Source organism: Mustela erminea, chromosome 17, assembly GCF_009829155.1.
Source record: "Mustela erminea isolate mMusErm1 chromosome 17, mMusErm1.Pri, whole genome shotgun sequence".
Taxonomy (NCBI): Eukaryota; Metazoa; Chordata; class Mammalia; order Carnivora; family Mustelidae; genus Mustela; species Mustela erminea.
In genome coordinates this window covers 64,139,622-64,158,368 of record NC_045630.1, presented here as the reverse complement: position 1 = coordinate 64,158,368, position 18,747 = coordinate 64,139,622, and the positions used below count along the sequence as shown (strand labels likewise).

At 42.9% G+C, this 18,747-nt stretch overlaps 1 protein-coding gene across 4 annotated transcripts in view; it reads left to right on the top strand.

Annotated features, from left to right (window-relative positions):
* UAP1 (UDP-N-acetylglucosamine pyrophosphorylase 1) overlaps positions 1-18,747 on the top strand; it is a 41,378-nt gene that overhangs the window by 9,929 nt on the left and 12,702 nt on the right. For 2 of the 4 annotated variants that reach the window (XM_032319302.1, XM_032319301.1), the window contains exons 3-9: positions 5,137-5,341; positions 7,374-7,549; positions 8,922-9,094; positions 14,095-14,288; positions 15,383-15,523; positions 16,335-16,523; positions 17,567-17,617. In XM_032319302.1, the coding sequence (XP_032175193.1) occupies positions 5,137-5,341; positions 7,374-7,549; positions 8,922-9,094; positions 14,095-14,288; positions 15,383-15,523; positions 16,335-16,523; positions 17,567-17,617 (1,129 nt within the window). The remainder of the gene's footprint in view (positions 1-5,136; positions 5,342-7,373; positions 7,550-8,921; positions 9,095-14,094; positions 14,289-15,382; positions 15,524-16,334; positions 16,524-17,566; positions 17,618-18,747) is intronic. The other 2 variants (XM_032319303.1, XM_032319304.1) reach the window with 2 other exon arrangements.

The following is an 18,747-nucleotide window of genomic DNA, read 5'->3' as shown; positions in this document are numbered from 1 at the left end:
CACATATTCTAGAAAAATTGGAAAAATAACTAGAAATTACAAAGGAAAAAAAAAATCTCTAGCTTCCCGCATTTCAGAGATAAATAGTAGTAATATAGTGTTTTCTTAGATACACGTACACTCTGGGATTATGGTTTGTGTGTAATTTTGTAGTCTACTTATGAATTTGTTATGAAAAATTTCAAGCATATTTTGAAGCAAATATTTAGAGATGAAAACAGTATAATGAATCCCACATATATATCACCTTGTTAAATATCAAAATGTTGCTACTTTGCTTCCCTGTCCCTTCTTTTCTTTTTCTCTGCTGTAGTACCTTTTTTTTTTAAAGATTTATTTATTTATTTATTTGACACAGAGAGAGAGAGAGATCACAAGTAGACAGAGAGGGAGGCAGAGAGAGAGAGAGAGAGGGAAGCAGGCTCCCTGCTGAGCAGAGAGCCCACTGTGGGACTCGATCCCAGAAACGTGAGATCATGACCTGAGCCGAAGGCAGCGGCTTAACCCACTGAGCCACCCAGGCGCCCCTCTGCTGTAGTACTTTAAGACAAATCTCAAACATCATGTTATTTTTACCCTTTTTGAGTTCAGTATTTGTCTCTACACATATGGATATCTTCTTACTATTCACAGTGCTATTATTCTACCTCATGAAGTTCACAGTAATCCTCCAGTACCTAAAACTGGTTCAAATAGTGATTTCCCTTATAGTCTGCTTTTTGTACTTGGCATTTTTGAGAGATAATAATAGTTTTACCTGTACAATAGGGTTAAACGTTAAAGACTTAAAATACCTTTTCTGAATAACTTTCTTGGATAGTCTTCTTTTATTTCCATCAGTTTAATAGCTGGTTTACTTGACTCAGGGTCCTGGGAGTGCTGACAGTTTAAATGGAAAGTTCTGGCAGGGCTGTACTTCAAACGCACCTGTGCCATCCTCCCTGCGTCCGGCACACGCCCAAGTCGGAGTGTGTGAGAGGCACTCGTCCAAGCAGGAAGTTATCCAGGAAGCGTTTGACCTATTTCAGGCCACTGTAAACTCTTCTCTTTGTTTCTTATAAATGTTATCAGGAAAAGTTCACAGACACTGTGGGTCCTATGACACATGACTCTCCAAGGGGAGAAATGTTCTCCAGCCCTGGGGACCGCGAAGTCCTTCAGTGGGAGGATGGAGAGGGTGAGAATGGTGCTGTACTTTCCGTTTTGTTTTGTTTTCTTATATTTTTGCAGAAGTTTTGGAATAGGAGAAGCTTATAATTTCCTAATTGCCACGTGGGTTAAGTACATTTATAAGTAGTTAACATTTTTCAGATAAGTGCGGTGCCCATATAAAGTTTCTTATGACAAATACAGTTTAAAGTCAGGTATTACTGCCATATAACTAAATAGCTTACCGAATTTTATTGGCCCCTTTAATTTCAAGCAGTATTTTATCTGTCGTTATAGGACAGATACTAATTTATGTGTTACACACTTACTAAACATTGCCGTTTTAGGGCAGTGACACAGATGGGGCGGATGAGTGCTTTAGCCAGTGAGCACACAATCGGATATTGTTAACATCTGTAGCTGCACTGAATGCTTAAAATGCAGCTGGCCTTGATACTCTAGGGACTGCTTTCTTTCCTCGTGTTTTTCTCTGGTCGTTAAGTGAGATGCGTAAGTAGGAAGAGGTCAGTGCAGAAACCTTTTCGTTGCAAATACATGTGGATCATGTTACAACTCATTGGGATAGTTGTGGTTAGAGGTGTACCTGTAGGTCTGCCTGGAATTGGACACCTGGTAGGCACAGTCTCCGTGCTTCTCTTACGATGTAGTGATTGGATGGGTCTTCAGGTCCATAGGTGGGAAAAGGACTGAAGAAAGTATGGCAGACAGGGGCTAGGGGACATTTATTTGCATAAAAGATGAGTCCCTGTGAACTGCTGTTTTGAAAGCCGGAAAACTGAAAAATTAGGAAAACTGGAATGAAACCATGGCTGAGGGAACTGACTGAAGGAAGAGAAAAATGTATACAGTGATACTGTGAAAACTGGTTAGAACCTACGGAAGGCACTGGTTGGTGCTGGGTGGCCATCAGGTGAGCTGGAACCCGGACATGGAGCTGACCCCGGGAGCAGGCTCCTCCCTTTTCCAGGTAAGGTGGCTGTGGGAAGTCACTGACTTTTGCACTGAAGGTAAAAGAAGGACATCAGAAAGGTGGACCACAGTAACAATGAAACAACTTGGGGTGCCTGCATGGCTCAGTTAAGCGTCTGTCTTCGGCTCGGGTCATGATCCCAGGGTGTTGGTACTGAGTCCCACGTCAGGCTCTCCGCTCAGCGGGCAGCCTGCATCTTCCTCTGCTGCTCTGCCTGCTTCCCCACGCCCTAACCCCCATCAAATAAATAAATAAATAAAAACTTGAAAAAAAAATACAGCAAAACAACTTAAAACACATGTGCTGGGTGAAGAAAATAAATAGTACAAAGAGAACAAAGGCCTCTATGTCCAGAGTATTTATCTGGGACTTTTTTGAAAGATGTTTAGAAATATTTCCGATTCTAACACCTCTGGTATGTGAGGGTTCAGACACCAGACTTACTTTTTCTGCACTTTTGAAGCAGTGCAGACAGAGCCTGTTTTGCAGCAAAACTGAACTTGGACATGTTCAACAGGAGGCTATTGGTGAACTTTATCCCACTTAATGGGATTGCAGGGTACTGTCTCAGCTTTGCTGGAGATAATGTATAACGTGTGTGTACTCTATTTGTTTTCTAAATTTTGAAGAGTTCTGCCCTTGGAAACAACTCTGATCCATGGGGTTAGGTAAGGGATTATGGATGTTTGTTTTCTTAAAACAATGCTTTTTGGGTTGATGACAGCAGAATTAAACGTATCCGTAGAAACCGGAGTTTCTGTGATAACTCAGGGAATAACCAAATGGGAAGCAGTTTTCAGAACTGCCTCTGTCATTGCCTGCTCCCTTCAGAATGCTTCATTTCGTCCCAGTCACTTTGTTGCTTGGTAGTTACGGTGCTTGCTGAAGCGGGTTGCAGATCTGAAATGCTGTGCGAAATTTCAGTGTTTGGCAAGTTCTGGAGAATGTAGACTGTACCCAGCAGCTCTTCTTGTAGACCGGTAGGTAGGAGAGACTAAAAAAAAGAGGTGGCACAACCTCTCACGAATTCAGTGGAAAAGAGAAGAAAGGGCAGGAAAGAAATAGAAAGGAACGTTTTTACCCCTGAAACCCCTGGTGCTCCCGTGGATCTGATTAGTGTTCGGGCGTGAAGAGAGGCTGCTGGAGGCGGTGTGGTGCACAGCACATGGGCCTGGAGTGAGTGTCTGACTCTCGTTCACATTTACTAGTGCTGACCTTGGGCAGGACCTGCAAGGTCTCTGAGGCCGTGAACCTCTTGCATGGGGGAAATGATATCTGCCTCAAAGTTATTAGTTTGGGGTCTGTTTTCACACTTTGATAAGGCACAGTGAGATGCTCTGGAGAAAAATCATGAGGACGGTTTTGGCCTAGGCAGGAAGCAAGAGAAAATTAGGTGTCAGGGAGCTAGCCAACCTTTGCTTCATATCAAAGGTGAAAATTATGGAAATATCTATTGTACTTTTTTTCGTAGCTGGATAGTTGCTGGATCATGTCCTTGGGCTATACTTACTGACTCCGGAAGATAGATTGTAGAATTAGGACTGGGGAAGGTTCTGAGTTTATAATGGGTTTAGAGTATTTCTTTCAAGTGCTCGATGTACTAGCTCATTAGCTTCAGGAAAGCCTAACACATCAAAAACACAAGGCACAGAGATGGTAAATTAGACAAACCCCCATTACCTCACGATATAAAAAAGAACAACAATGGCTACTGGCCACCACTGCACCCTCTGGGCTAGCGTTCAGTTCTGGGCAGTGGCCATTTTCCTTCACAGAGTGTCTGAGGATTTCAGAAAACAACAACAAATCCCGTCAACCATCGTCTGATCTCGTCTGGCATTTTCCAGCTTTTCTAGCTTCCCATAGACCCAGTTTCCACTTTGCCTCTCCCCACAAGCTACTGTGCCCTGTGAGGCTGGGCTGGTCCAGCTCTGCATGATAAGGTGGTTCTCAGAAATGGTCTATGGCAAAATTTTTTGTTTTTTAAATCCAAACTGAGAGCCTCTGTTAATAATATTTACAGTTTTATTTGTTTGCATTTGGGTCTTAAATCCATCTTGAATTATTTTGATTCAGAAAATAATATTTTGATTCAAGCATTATGTTTGGTTATTACTTATTGCTGAGTATTCAGCTGATGACGACTGATGGGCTTCCCCATCAAGGATGTGACCGAATTTCACATCCTTGTGAGCTGGGACTGATGGTCCTTTGACAAAAAGACAAGCAACCCCCCCAAACCCAAAACACCCCTGCATTTTAATCCATTCTATTGACATATAATTACATACAATAAAATGCACTACTTTTATGATATTTTGCCGTATTTATGCACTCATGTAACTACCACCCCAGTGTTCTAGAGCATTTCCACACCCCACAAAGACTCCTCCTGTCCTGCCCTTTTGCGGGCAGATTCCCCAAAGACTTTTCAGCTGAATTGGCTTTCGCACCCAGGTATTCTGACCTGAGAGCCTGGCTTCTTGACCCCTGTACTGCATTGCTTTCCTGAGGGTTTCACCTCTCTTCCTTCTCTGGACGGTAGCTAGTCTGTTTGCGTGCTTGTTGACTGACAATTTGGTATCATTGATGGATTTACAGGTTGGAGGTAATATAGTAGCTTATCATCATTTATCCTGAAGCCCAGGTGTTGTCTTTTATCGTGTCTTTCTCTTGAGGCATCACATCTGATAAGTAGACAGACACCTGTAAAACATGTGTAACATCTTTTTGGGTTTTGCCTTCTAACATTTTCAGAAAAAGAACTATTTATTAAAGCATATTATTCATGGCTTGGTGTTTGGTTGGGTTATATAAAATTTAATTTTTTAATAGTAAAAGTGTTTTTATTAACAAGGTAGTTATTCGTGATTACACGTGGATTTCTTATTCTTTATGCCTTATGCAGCTAGGGTGACTCATTGCTACTTTTTGTATGTGTAGTCCTAAAATGTTGAATTGCAGAGGTTTTGTGATACAGATGTTTTCTCTTCTAGGACTTTTCCAGATTTCTCAGAACAAAGTGGCAGTTCTTCTTCTAGCTGGCGGGCAGGGGACGAGACTCGGTGTTGCGTATCCCAAGGGGATGTATGATGTTGGTTTGCCATCTCATAAGACGCTTTTTCAGATTCAGGCAGAGCGTATCCTGAAGCTCCAACAGTTAGCTGAAAAATATCACGGCAGCAAATGCATCATTCCATGGTAAGACCTGCCTCGTTGTGGGAGAGTGTCTGAACTTAACGCCGGTCTATGATATTCAAAATGCATGTATACTTTATTCCTAAGCAGACATACTTCCTGTTACTAATGATTTTCCCAGGAGCTGTAATTTACTATGTATGTTAAAATAATCTGTATTATAGCTAGATAAATGATCACAATAGTTTTATTGCACAATGTATATTCACCTCAGGCTTTTACATCTCTCCCTGAGTACTTCTGGGAACTCATTGGGGTCTGTCAGTGTAGAAACTTCATATTGATTGACAGTTTGTCTGTTTATAAATTTCTGATTGGAAGTCAGTTTTCCTCCCAAATTTGAAGGCATCGTTCTCTTGTTGAGTGGTCCGTAGCTGTTCTGATTCCCAGTCTGTCTCTCTCTCTCCCTCCCCACCGCCAAGCATCTAATGTCTCTTCTTATCATTGGCATCCGAAATTTCACGGCAAGGTGCTACAAGTCTATTTTTAGTTCACTCTGGGCAGTAAGGGAGTTCTCACAGTCTAGAAACTCCTGTTCTTAAATACCAGGTTATCTAGCTCTGCCCCACACCCAACCCTTTCATACACACCAGCTGAAAGCCCCACTGATTCTCTGCTGTGAGCCGCACTCGGATCCCCAGGCTCTAGTAGAATGCTGTGTTCTCAGGGCCTCCTTTGGCAAGTGTTGGTATCCTGAGCACCAAGAGATTATGGGAAATTCTGCTTTGTTTTTTAAAAGTTTTTGATTTAGCTCTTAAATCTCTTTCCCAGAGCAGCTTTGGAAATTATGTTTTGAGGGGGAAACCAGCTGTGTTTGAGATCCCTCAAGTCCCTAATCTTGTTATTTTAGTCCCATGTGACCCACAAAAGCTCTGCTGGTTTCTCTGTCCTTTTGCCTGGTCCAAGCCCAGAGTCCCTACCACTGTACCTCCAGGAAAAGGCAGCTGCATTTCCTTAGCTCCTCTTTGAAGGATTCCCACTGTCTTGAATTTTAGTTCCAATCCATGTTGCTTCTATAGCTCTCTGATGCTTTTAAAAATAGGCTTTTTGTAAATTTCCCAGCTTTGCTAGCTTTTTTTCAACATGAGTATTGGCGGGCAGGAAACTGTTTTTTCAATCTTGATTCCTTTGGGTTGTTTGAGGGACTTCTGTGCTCTAAGCAGCCAATATATTCTCCTTACAGCCCTGCCTCCTACTATCATGTTGAATTTTCTTCTCTTTTCCCCTCACAACGTAGAATCCATGTGCTTTTCTTATGCAGAGCGGTCCAGCCCCCTCTTTGTACTCAAAGCTCAAAATCCCCAGGATAACTTGTTAAACAGATAACTAGTATGGTGGGAAATTATACCATTTTCTTCATTTATTCATTCAACATCTATGAATGTCTGCTTCTGGGTACTGGGGCTGTATCAGCAACCAGAACGGACAAAAGTCCCTATTTACATGTGGCTTAAATTCTAGTAAGGGCAGCGGCTACTGCAGTCACTAACTGTGGTTTTTAGATCGAGTTTTTGACTCCTTTGCCACACTAGCATGGTTTGGATTTTTGTGAGAACAGATAATATAATTACACTTTTAAGATTTTTAAATGGAGGGTGAGCAGAGCCCAGATTACATTTGAAAACTTCAGTGGAAAAAACCGTGAGAGATGATCAGAATATTTTATGTCTACCCTTTTCTCCCTATTTATTTATAATGGCAGTTTTAAATTCAGAGTACAGTTTTCACAGAGTTCTGAAATGTTGTTGAAGCCGGTTACATGGGCTCTCTGTTGCAGGAGGTACGTTTAATACTGTTACATAGATTTGATCTATGTGTAGGATTGATGAGGTTTCCGGAGGGAAGGTGCGCGCGCGCGCGGGCGGCGGCCGGCGCCACCTTGGCCAGGAAGAGGACGGAGGAAGTCAGAACAAAGAGGCAGTGCGCTCAGAGATTTTCTTTTTTTCTTTTTCCTTTTGCTTGGAAAATAGACAAGTCTGAATTTTGCCCTAATACCCAGAGCACTGTTGCTTAGAAACTACTTTTCTCTTGCAAGGTATATAATGACCAGTGGCCGAACAATGGAATCTACAAAGGAATTCTTCACAAAGCACAAGTACTTTGGTTTAAAAAAAGAGAATGTAATCTTTTTTCAGCAGGGAATGCTGCCTGCTATGAGTTTTGATGGGAAAATTATTTTGGAGGAGAAGAACAAGGTTTCTATGGCTCCAGGTTTGTAACCATGCTTACTTACGGGTGACTAGAAATGGGGGGAACATTCCATTTTGATTTTCTTTCTGATATGGTGATTTGGGTGTTACAAAATTAATATTTAAGATTTTATTGCCATTTGGCAATGACTTAAAAACAAAGAATATGCCCATGGGCAGAATGGATACCCTGCCCTTGAGAACGACCTGGGCGGCCCACGGAGTGTTCATTCTCTTTACCCCACATTTTATATCTGCGGTGTTCATGGCTGCATTACTTCTTGCAGTGAAAGATCGGAAGCCATTTGCTATTTAATAAACAAGAGGTAAATTACAGTTGATCTGTAGTATTCTCAAACTGTAATAAAACAGTTGATTGGAGATCCTAAATGACAGAGAGAAGTAGTGTCAGTAGCTAAGTGAGAGAATGCGAGGCGTGAAGCTGTGTGTCTGGCGTGGTGAGGGCCACCACCCTGGACGGTTGTGGGAGGTGCACGCACGTTGTGGTGTGTTACGGGCACCCCTGCCCTTGGGTGGTGCATGCCGTGTGGCCACACGCAGCAACCCTGATAGGATCCCAACTCTGAAAATAAACATGTCGACAGATTCTTATCTGTGGGAGTGTTTGGAGGAAAGGCTGACAGGAAATAAATGAGTGTTAATGTGGTATAGCCTCTGGGTACAGGTTTTATTTCATTTTAAGCCCTTTTTTTCTACTCAATTCTTTCTCATTAATGGAAGACTTTGCTGTTTTTAGCTCTATTTTTATGAAGTTGTCCAATTTTTTTAAGCTGTGGCTGAGGGTGTTGGCAGATGAAGTACATTAAAGCAGCACTATAAATAGATGGGAAAAGAAGAGACTCTTGCCTGTATTTATTTTAAATCTGACCTGATCCTAATCTGGTTTCCTAATAACACGTTATTTGGTATAAAATGCTCATGTACTTTTTATTTTTGAGTGAAATTGCCAGTGTTGGGGCTGTAAATACCAGAGCCAACTTGAATTGCATAAATATTAATAAAACTTGAAATGTTATGAGATAATCATTGCTTGAGAATGAACTTTATATTTTATAATGTATAATGGGCTAAATTGTTTTTAAAAAGCCTGAGTTAAGAAGAAAAATATGGTCTTTGGGTTGCCTGGTCCTACATTAATTAATAATGTTATTCTCTTGATACTTAACACTAAATTACTTTGAAAGTCACGTAGTATAATTTTTTTGACACCTGAATTCGTCCTTCTGGGTATTTACTTTTCTTGGCCCTGTGATGTAAAACTGCTTTTCAGGGATCTTCACCCCACTTTGCAAACATGAACCCTGGTAAACCAGTTTTGGGTTACCTTCATAATGGGTTTTGGTGTACTTCTAATAGGCTGTTTCATTTCCCAGATGGGAATGGTGGTCTTTATCGGGCCCTTGCGGCCCAGAATATCGTGGAGGACATGGAGCAGAGAGGCATTTGGAGCATTCATGTCTATTGTGTTGACAACATCCTAGTAAAAGTGGCAGACCCACGGTTCATTGGCTTTTGCATTCAGAAAGGAGCCGACTGCGGTGCGAAGGTAATGCCTGCCTTTCTCCTCTCTAGTGAGGTCGGCAGCTTGCTGTCAGCTCATTTGTTCAGGACTCGAACTGGAATCGTCTGGGTGATTTGAATGTGTTAGAACCATTTCTCTCTCTCAAGTAACTAAACTATCCCCTACCTACTCTTTCTCTTAAATTGGCAGCATTTGATTCTAGAAATAATGTATGCCTGTCCATTGCAAGTTAGAGTTTAAAAATATGTGCAGATGGGAAGCTTGGGTGGCTCCGTGGGTTGAGTGTCCGATTCTTGATTTCTGCTCAGGTCACTGTCTCAGGGTGTCCGGCTCTGCTCTCAGCGCGAGGCTTGCCTGATGTTCTCTCTCTCCCTCTCCCCCAGTTCATGTGCACATGAACTGTCACTGCTCTGTCACTCTCTCTGTCTCAAATAAGTAAAATCTTAAAAATATGTGTGGATGATTTGTAAGTCCCTGGGAAAGTGAATGATTGTCACTAGGCCTGGGACGGGCTCGTTAATATCAAGTCGTATTTGATCAGATTAGCCACTTTCTTCCTATGACAGAGTTGCTTGAGCAGGAGGTAAGAGAAATATGGAGGGAACAGCAGATCAAGACTCCAGCAAGGCATTTGACAAGTGACCTTCCGATAGCCTTACGATTAAGATGGAAGTGTGCAGTTAAGGACAGGGCAGTAAGGGAGATTAGGAATTGTTTGGCCACAAACACACTGATAGGAAGATGGAGGGAGGTACTCCTTTCAGTATTTTTTTAGTTGCATAGACGATGATGTAGGAGACTTGCCTGTATGGTGGCTAATGAAATGTGTATCTAGGAGTAAAAGAGAACATTAAAACACTTCGGAAGATTTAAAAATATTAATAGAAATACTGCTTTTCTGGAAATCTGTAAAACTATCAGTTTTTACCAAATTAAAGTAAACGCAGTTTTGGTCAAAGCTCCAATGAGACTGTTTTGGGGACATTAACAAAATGATTGTAAAGTTTAGAAAAAACATGTAAAGGTGGCCAGGAAAATGCCAAGAAAGTTGATAACGGCAGAAAGAGGGTTGGAGACGGTCTACCAGGTACTAAACTGGGTTGTGAATAAAAGATAATCAGGAGAGTAGTACAGAAACCAGGAGAGAACGACAGATTAGTGGAACAGAATAGATCAGTCTGAAATAAGTCCATGTATACGTAAAGAATACAATATAGAAAAACAAGGCATTTCGAATTGGTCGGGGAAATGAATGAGATACCTGGTGAAAAATAAACTGTCTCCTTCAAAGCTCATACCAAAATCCGTTTCAAATGGATTACAAAGTTAAATATAAAAAACCCATAAAGGTGTTAGAAGCAGGGTGCCTGGGTGGCCCAGTTGGGTTAAGCTTCTGCCTTTGGCTCAGGTCATGATCTCAGGGTCCTGGGATCAAGATCTGCATCGGGCTCCGTGCTCGGCGGGGAGCCTGCTTCCCGCTCTCTCTCTGCCTGCCTCTCGGCCTACTTGTGATTTCTCTCTCCGTCAAATAAATAAATAAAATCTTTTTAAAAAGAAAGGTGTTAGAATAAAAGTGAAAATAATTTTACAATATGGACATGAAGGGAGGACCTTTCTGCCAACAAAAAAAACCATATACAGGTTTCTGACAAAAACAAATTAGCCTAGATATAAATTTGAAATATTTGGATTTAAAAAGGTGAACTGCCATTAAAGAAATACCATAGCCTTGGTTGGAGATTTTCTGTTATAAAGATATCATTTCTCTTAAAATTAATCTGAAATCTATGGCAAAGTCATAGAAGCTGGAGTTTTAAATTTACCGGTACAGGTTTTGTGAGATTAAGCTGGTGGACCTCATAAGACTCTTCTGGACTCAGAAAATAAAAAAGTTGGTTTGGTTATTTAAGACCTCTCTGCTCTAATACTCTATACTAAAAATATCTATTAAATTGTAATAGAAAAGTAGTGCATTGTAAGTAGCTACTAAGCTTTAAGAAAAAAACTAGACTGTATTTCTGACTCTGCTCCGCTTGGTGTCACTCTTCATTCTAAAATAGAAACTTATATTTTACTGCTCTGAGCTTCAGGTCCATTTAAGTACTAGTTGATCAGAGCGATGAACCTGGAAGGAACCTCAGCAACCTACGATTTCAGAACCGAGTGCCCTGAGTTCTGGTTCTGAGTGAGTTCTAGGCTCAAGGTCCTTCCTCACACTGACAGAAGCAGGATTAGAATTCATGTTTCCCAACTCCTAGCTTTAGTATCCTATCACATTACAAAACTAAGCTCTTTAGATTGATTAGGTTTTTGCTGACAGCTTAAAAAACTTCCGTGTGCTAACTTTTGTGAGTTTTTTGGTCACACGGAGACAGGGTGTGGCCAGTCACTCTTCTCCACCACCTATTGGTTCTCCAGGAGCCTCAGGCTTCCTGCTCACTCTGTGTCTGGCGCATAATGTAGGAGTCACTCAGTGAGTGACTGCATATTCAGATGGAACCCGAATATGACACGAATGGTATGTGTTAAAAACTTTCAGAAATGTTAGAAACCATTTGTGTGATCGGTCCTCCCACCTTTTAATTTTAATTGCAGAATCAAGATCTCAAAATACATTTTTAAGAACACTGAAGTTAGGGAGTTATTCATAGTATGGTAGTAGAATAATTTGTCTTATTTCTTTAAAAGGCTCTGGTCTTTGTGAGTTAAGGAATTAAGTATTTTTTATGGAGTGAGAGGCTTGAGAAAAGACGGAGACTGCAGTGGTTTACAGAACTACAAAGCTAAAAGGGTAGGAATCACTGTTAATTAAAGGTCACTTTGTAAAGCAGTTACAGTAACTATGACATGAAAGTGTTATTTGAACTGAGCTTTTCAGGAATGAAGCCGGAGAAAATCAAGCAAACTTTTAAATTTTATACTGTCTAACTTTCTGTGCCATATGAACTTCTGGTTTACACAGTTCAAACGCTTTCTTTTGTAATTAAGACTTAAAATATTTGGAGGCTCCTAGTTGCCATAGAAGTAAATCTTTCAGGGGCTCCTGGTGGCTCAGTTGGTTAAGCCTCTGAGTCTTGATATTGGCTCAGGTCGTGATCTCAGGGGCCTGAGATGGAGCCCTGCATTGGGCTTTGTGCTGGGTGTGGAGCCTGCTTGGGATGCTCTCTCTCTTCCTCTGCCTCCCTCCCCCCCCCACCCCCCCAAAGAAGAGACACCAAGAGGGAGCTCTTTCACTGACCGATGAACACTTGGGCAGTGGAAAGTCTGAGTGTGCTTAGTTTTGATTCCTGTGGCTGGTCAGGAGTAGGGGCCTATGGAGGTGACTGGAAAAGTGGGAACGAGAGGAATCTTCCAGTTTCCCTGTCTAGTGAGACACCGCCCCCCCCCGCCCCCGCCCCCGCAGTGAGGAATATGTGAAGTGAGAGGTGGGGTGAGGAGTGGGTAGTTGGAAACAGGCCTGTGATAGATTTAAATCATTTGGTTGTATGTTTCCCCACAACGTAATTCACTTCTTTGGTAGAAAATTTCTTTTTATGGAATCCTGTGCTCCTCTCGGGCTGGCAGACAGTGAAAGCACACGGCAGCCTTGCGTACCCAGGAGCCCTGCCTCGCTGAGCTAGACTCGGGCCCGTAGCTCTGACTGCTGGGGCTGTGTCGTGGGCAGTGGTGGCTTCGGTTGTCTGCAGGAGACTGCTGCTGGCTGCATTTATTTTAAGAAATCAGTTGCTAAAGAAAAGTTTTAGCTTTATTGATGTAATTTCTTAGGATCTTTTCAAATTGAGGACCGAGTTTTCATACTCCTCTGAAGCATGCTGAGTAGTTGCTCACTGAACAGGGCAAACAAAGCAGTATCTTTAAATACTTGGTATTGTTTGTTCCGTTGGATGCTCATCTCATCGGAATCTTGATTTTTATATTAGTGTATCACACACAGTTGTTCGGTGATTTTCTTCTAAACACTTCATTTAGGTCAGTGCTGTGTTGGATTAGGGTGGTGAGGTATCAGAGTCAAGTGTTAGGGTTTTTAAAAAATTACATACTCTATATTTCCCTGTGACATCTTCTTTGAACATCTCTTTATTTTAGGGGAGATAGAGGGAGAACATGAGTCGGGGGAGAAGCAGAGAATCTCAAGCATACTCCACACTCAGTATGGAGCCTGATGGGCTCAATCTCGTGACCCATGAGCTCATGACCTGAACCGAAATCCAAAGGCAGTCGCTTAACCCACTGAGCCACCCAGGCCCCCCTGTTTTTCTCTGTGATTTTGATATACACCTTTCTCTCAGCCGCCCCCACCAGCTTAGAGCCATTGTTAGAGTATCAAATCACAGGTTTTCAAACTTTTTTTTTAAAGCATAGAGGCTCTTTCTTCAAAGTCTAGCATGCAAAACAGATAAATATCGTCTGGGCTTCTGTGACTGAAGTTGGAGCCAGACCCCAGTGACTTGCTTGCACTCATGCCCCCTGCCTCCTGGCCAGGTCTCTGAAAAAGCAAGGAACATGCTGTATTTGTGAATGAAAATGACAACAACAACAACAACAACAAAAACCAAAAAAAAAAAAACCCCTCTGTTTTCAAATGAAATGATTTGGACAGTACCAAATGAGAGGCAAGATGCCATACTTTTTTGTCGTGTCTCCCTGAGAAATTTCATTTATTCTGGAAGCAGGTTAGTGTAGTTAAGGGTAAACTGATGAAAATAAAGCATAATTGGAGGGAGGTAATCTCCTCATTTAATTATTCCCAGTCCAGTGTGATTTCCTCTGACTCCGTGTACAGGATGGAATTTCTGTTCCACAGTTTCATGAGGTGGTAAATAGAAAGGAGATAATTAACTTCATTTCCATTTGGACAGTAGTCTGCCAGAAAATATAAAGATGGACAGGTAGTTTTCTACACCTAAAGATTCCTTTGCTTGAAGACAGTATAAGCAAAACCGCAGATGTGGCCTTGGCAAACGGCCTGTCCAGGGTAGCATTTGACTCTGTATCGTCTGCTGCCGCTGTCTTTCTTTGGGCAGGTGGTGGAGAAAACGAACCCGACGGAGCCGGTGGGAGTGGTTTGCCGAGTGGACGGCGTCTACCAGGTGGTGGAGTACAGTGAGATCTCCCTGGCGACGGCTCAGAGACGAGGCTCGGACGGACGCCTGCTCTTCAACGCGGGGAACATCGCCAACCATTTCTTCACTGTGCCGTTTCTCAGAGATGTTGTCAAGTATGCGCGAGACGGGGGCTTTTAAAAGTTTTCTTGTACTGGTAATCAGGAACTGAGTCACTGGAGAAGTAGTAAGATACCCCGAGTCCAGATTCTACAGAATTCATCTTCTCCCCTGAGGATCACTTTTTACCAAATGGAAATTTTTCACTGTGTAGTTGTTTCTTGGGAAGATGCATTACAGGGGGTAGATTGGGAGGACTCTGTCCTTCAGTGCTCTGCCTGCCGTCCAGAGCACTTCTTCATCTACTTCCTCTTCTCCCTCCGACTGGGTTAGGTTCTGGTGAAGCGAAGAGTAAGAGATGAAGTACGGTCTCTCTACCACAACGGGAAGCTTTAAAACAATGTAAATATCTGCCCTACATCTACTGAGTCAGAATTTCTGGTGGTGGGTGCAGGTCATTGGTATTTTTGAGAAGCTGCCCACACCGTTTTAGCCAGTTCCCAGACTAGCATTTAGAAACTAGTGCATTTGAGGGTCAGGAAAAAAGAACTTGAGCCTTGGATGGAAATTAGCATGGTAGGATAAAAGAATAAAATAAGAGCTACTTTACTCTGGCAGTCTGTTAAATGAACGGCATTCTATCTGTTTTTCCATTTGATAGCTTTTAGACATTCACGATGACGATCTCCTTTTAAAAAGGTTACTTAGCCGTACTTTAGCATACTGACTCCAGTTCTGGAATATTTCCCATTCCACTATGGTGTCTGTAGCCGTGCTATCAATGCATCCACAGTAACTTACTAATACTTACCTTTCCATTCCACACTTCAGGGGCTCTCAGTTGGGAAAGTTGGGACAAAGAGAACATTTTCTGGAAGACAGGGGAATTATGGGAAAGACATTGGTGTGAGCCGTGTGGTGTGTATTCTTTAATGTGGAGATCATGAGAGGAGTTTTTAAAAAATATAAGGAGGTGAATTGGGAAATCTATTCATCTAATGTTTAAATATGAACCGAAACTTAACAGACGTACTTCGCTTTGAAAATCTTAGTTCTGGTTGCTCATGCGCTTGTTCCTGAGTGTGATTATCAGATTTTCTGGTATTTTAACTTTGGAAAGTGATTATGTCTTTTTTTTCTTCCTACTTAGTATTTATGAACCTCAGTTGCAGCACCATGTGGCTCAAAAGAAGATTCCATATGTGGATTCCCAGGGGCAGTTAATTAAGCCAGACAAGCCAAACGGAATAAAGATGGAAAAATTTGTCTTTGACATCTTCCAGTTTGCAAAGTATGTTCTGAATAGCACCAGTAAGGTTCGAGACAGGTCTTGAGATGTTGCTTTTTACTCTGTTTGGCAGGGCACTGCTTTTAGGAGACACTGGGTCACATATAGTCAGGTATGGTGTTATGATTGTGCGTGTCCTGTCTAGACTCATTATCATTCTCTAGTATGAAACCGCCAGCCCAGGAGTGTGGTGTGAGTTGCCTGTGAGAATGTTTTCTTTAGGTTGGTTAGTCCATTATCTGAGTCCTGCAAAACTGAAATTTTGTTAAAATTGTCACTTCTTTTGGCTAAGAAACTAAAACGGTTGAGCTAGAGAATTGGCCCAGTTTGTATGTAGGATGCCTTCCTGCCCTGTGCGTAAATGTTTCAGGGAACGTGGTTTTAGATTGTATAGCTCTCGGTCAGAGATCGCATTTGGTGTTGAGGTATGTGTCTCCGAATTTGGCCAGTATGAAAATGCACAAGACAGATGAGCTGAGTAATGAGTAAGATTAATCTTGCCGTAAGCATTTCTCAGCTATCCTTTTTTTTACCCCTCCCCCCAGAACTGATTCTAGTGTAATTGGCATAAAGATTTCTGACCTTTCTGACTTAAGAGGAAGTGTTTTATAGTTTGGAATGAAAGCAATTTTCCATTTTGTGTTGGAGAAGGGAATTCCAACTTCATTTAGTGCAGGTAAAAGCATTATTCCGGCATTCATCTGAGAGAGCGCCGGTGGCTAGGGACCAGGGGCTTAGCCCCGTAGAGAGGGTCAGAGCCCCCGGCTTGCAGTTTTCCTCCTGCTAGAGCGCTCTCTGTGTGGTTCCGCTCTAGGAAGTTTGTGGTGTATGAAGTGCTACGAGAAGATGAGTTTTCCCCACTCAAGAATGCAGACAGTCAGAACGGGAAGGACAATCCTACCACTGCGAGGCATGCTTTGCTGTCCCTTCATCACTGCTGGGTCCTCAACGCAGGGGGCCACTTCATCGATGAAAATGGCTCTCGCCTCCCAGCCATTCCCCGGTAAGTCAGTGTCACTTCTCTGGTGTGGCGTCACATTCTGGACTTTTCTTCTCGGACCTTTCTCCTTTCTCTCTGACCTATTTCTAGATCTTTTTAAAAAAGCATAGTACTGTCGTGGGCAGTCCTGGTGTGGTGTACCGGCCGCCTCGTCCATTACAAAGAGAATGATTGCTTTTCTTCCTGTTAAAGAGGAATCCCTTGTTTAGACACACGTCCACCACGCTGTGGACGAGTCTCACTGAGGAATGGTCAGGAGGAAATCCTGTTGGTGTGCCGTGCGGTAAAGGCCATCAGGGGTACACTCTCCCGGGTGCTGCCACTCCGTTGTGTGTGCGGAACCCCCACTCCTGCCGCAGACCCACTGCCCCCAGGCCGCAAAGGAGACGCGGGCCCCTCGTCCTTCTTTCCATGGTGCTTTCATGGTTGCTGAGGGAGATGCTGGCAAGGGAGGGAATGGCACTTACATTCCGGGTACTCAAACGTTAGAAATGTTTTGGGATTTTTAAAACTTAAAAAAAGAAAGTACTTCTAGTTATTTAAATCTGAGATAAAGCATTTTTAAGTTCAGTCTTCTCTTTCATGAGAAAACCTCTGTTGGCACCTAGAATGGCCCCCTTCTAAATCATTTGGTATTTATGTGCTTCTGCCAAAAACGTTCTGGCCTCTCAATTTATATTCTTAAGGGTAGAACGGCGGGCTGCGTGCACACAGGCGCTGGCATGCCTCGGTCCGTGTCAGGGCCCTGAGCCTTGGAGCTCAGCGGCCCAGGACTGTGTTTTCCCGGGAAGGAGCTGCAGTGAGCAGCCTCCGACAGAGCCGCTTCCAGGCTCGGTGTGGTCAGCAGCCCTGCTCCGTAGCGTGCCATGTCCTCGTGCTTCATCGTTGGCCGTTGAGTTTGTTTTTACCCTTCAGATTTCCTTTGCCAAGTTTATAATTTACCATAAATACATGCCTTTGCGGTCAAGTATATTTTGCAATTCCACTTCATTGTTATTGTTTGATTTGTTTTCCATTCCCATTAATGCTTATTTGTTCCTACATAGCAGTGCTACAAATGGAAAGTCAGAGGCCATCACAGCTGATGTCAATCTCAAGTAAATATCCCAGCCTGCCTGCAGCGCATGGTGACGGGGCCGCGCTTCCCTCCGTACTAACTGGCATCATAGTTGCGCGCTCTGCCTCTCCGTGGTCTGGGGGTGGTGGATGGTCGCAGCTTCGGTGGGGGCGGACTGCGCTTCCTTGGTGGCAGGTGTCTGTCTGGACGACACTAACTCAGAGTCTCGGTGCATGCTGGAAGTGGGGAGCATGCTTTACTAAAGACCTGACCGTGGACGTTTGAGTCTGCAGGGACAGCTAGACGAGCGATAGGTAGGGTGTCGGGCAGGCTACAGGCCAGGGAGAACAGATTTGGATCCCAGCAGAAGCTAGAGGAGCATCACATTCGGAAGCTGCGTTGTCCTGGGTTGGATGTATGCTCACAGTGGAGAGGCTGACTGCCTCGGACATGTCTGATGGCTCCTGATACGGAGGAAACGGTTCTCTTAATGTTTTCTCATACTGACAGCTCCCTCGTGGTGGTAGTTTTAGTCCGTCATTATCCTGCTCCCAAAGAAGGAAGCTTTTTTTGTCCTAATGGCAGACAATTTTTAGCTAGAAGTAGCACTGTATCCTGTCTTACCTCAGTGCTGACAGAGTTTGAAAAAACCATTATTCTTAGAGCTAAAGAGACAGCTTGATGTTCTTGCTACATTTGAAAAGTTACTAGTTTAGTTTGAGTTTTTAGTTTTGGAGATAAGTTGGGAAATGTGTACAGGGCAAAGGATCTGGAGATGGGAGTTACCTCCGAAGTAGAGCAGCAGGGATGTCATTTCTGTCCCTGTGATATTTTTTACCCCTACCTTTGTCACTCACTTTTGCCCCATGGAGAAAGATGCTTGTGGGTAGCGATGTTTCCCTGGTGTGGCCCTGTCTTCTAGACAAGGAAGTGGACTTAGAGATGCGGGCGTTTCTTAGAGGAGCCGTAGGTGACTGTGGGCCTTCGTGCCGCGAGAACTGGGTGCAGACTGCTTTGTTATTTTCTGCCCCTTCTATCATTTTAATATATGGAGGCAAGTTGCTTTTAGAATTTGAGAAATGGATTTTTGGCCCCAAATTTCCTTCTCACTGAACCATGCTTTTAACCTCAAATGTGAAATAGTTTCTTAATTATGCAACTGAAATTAAC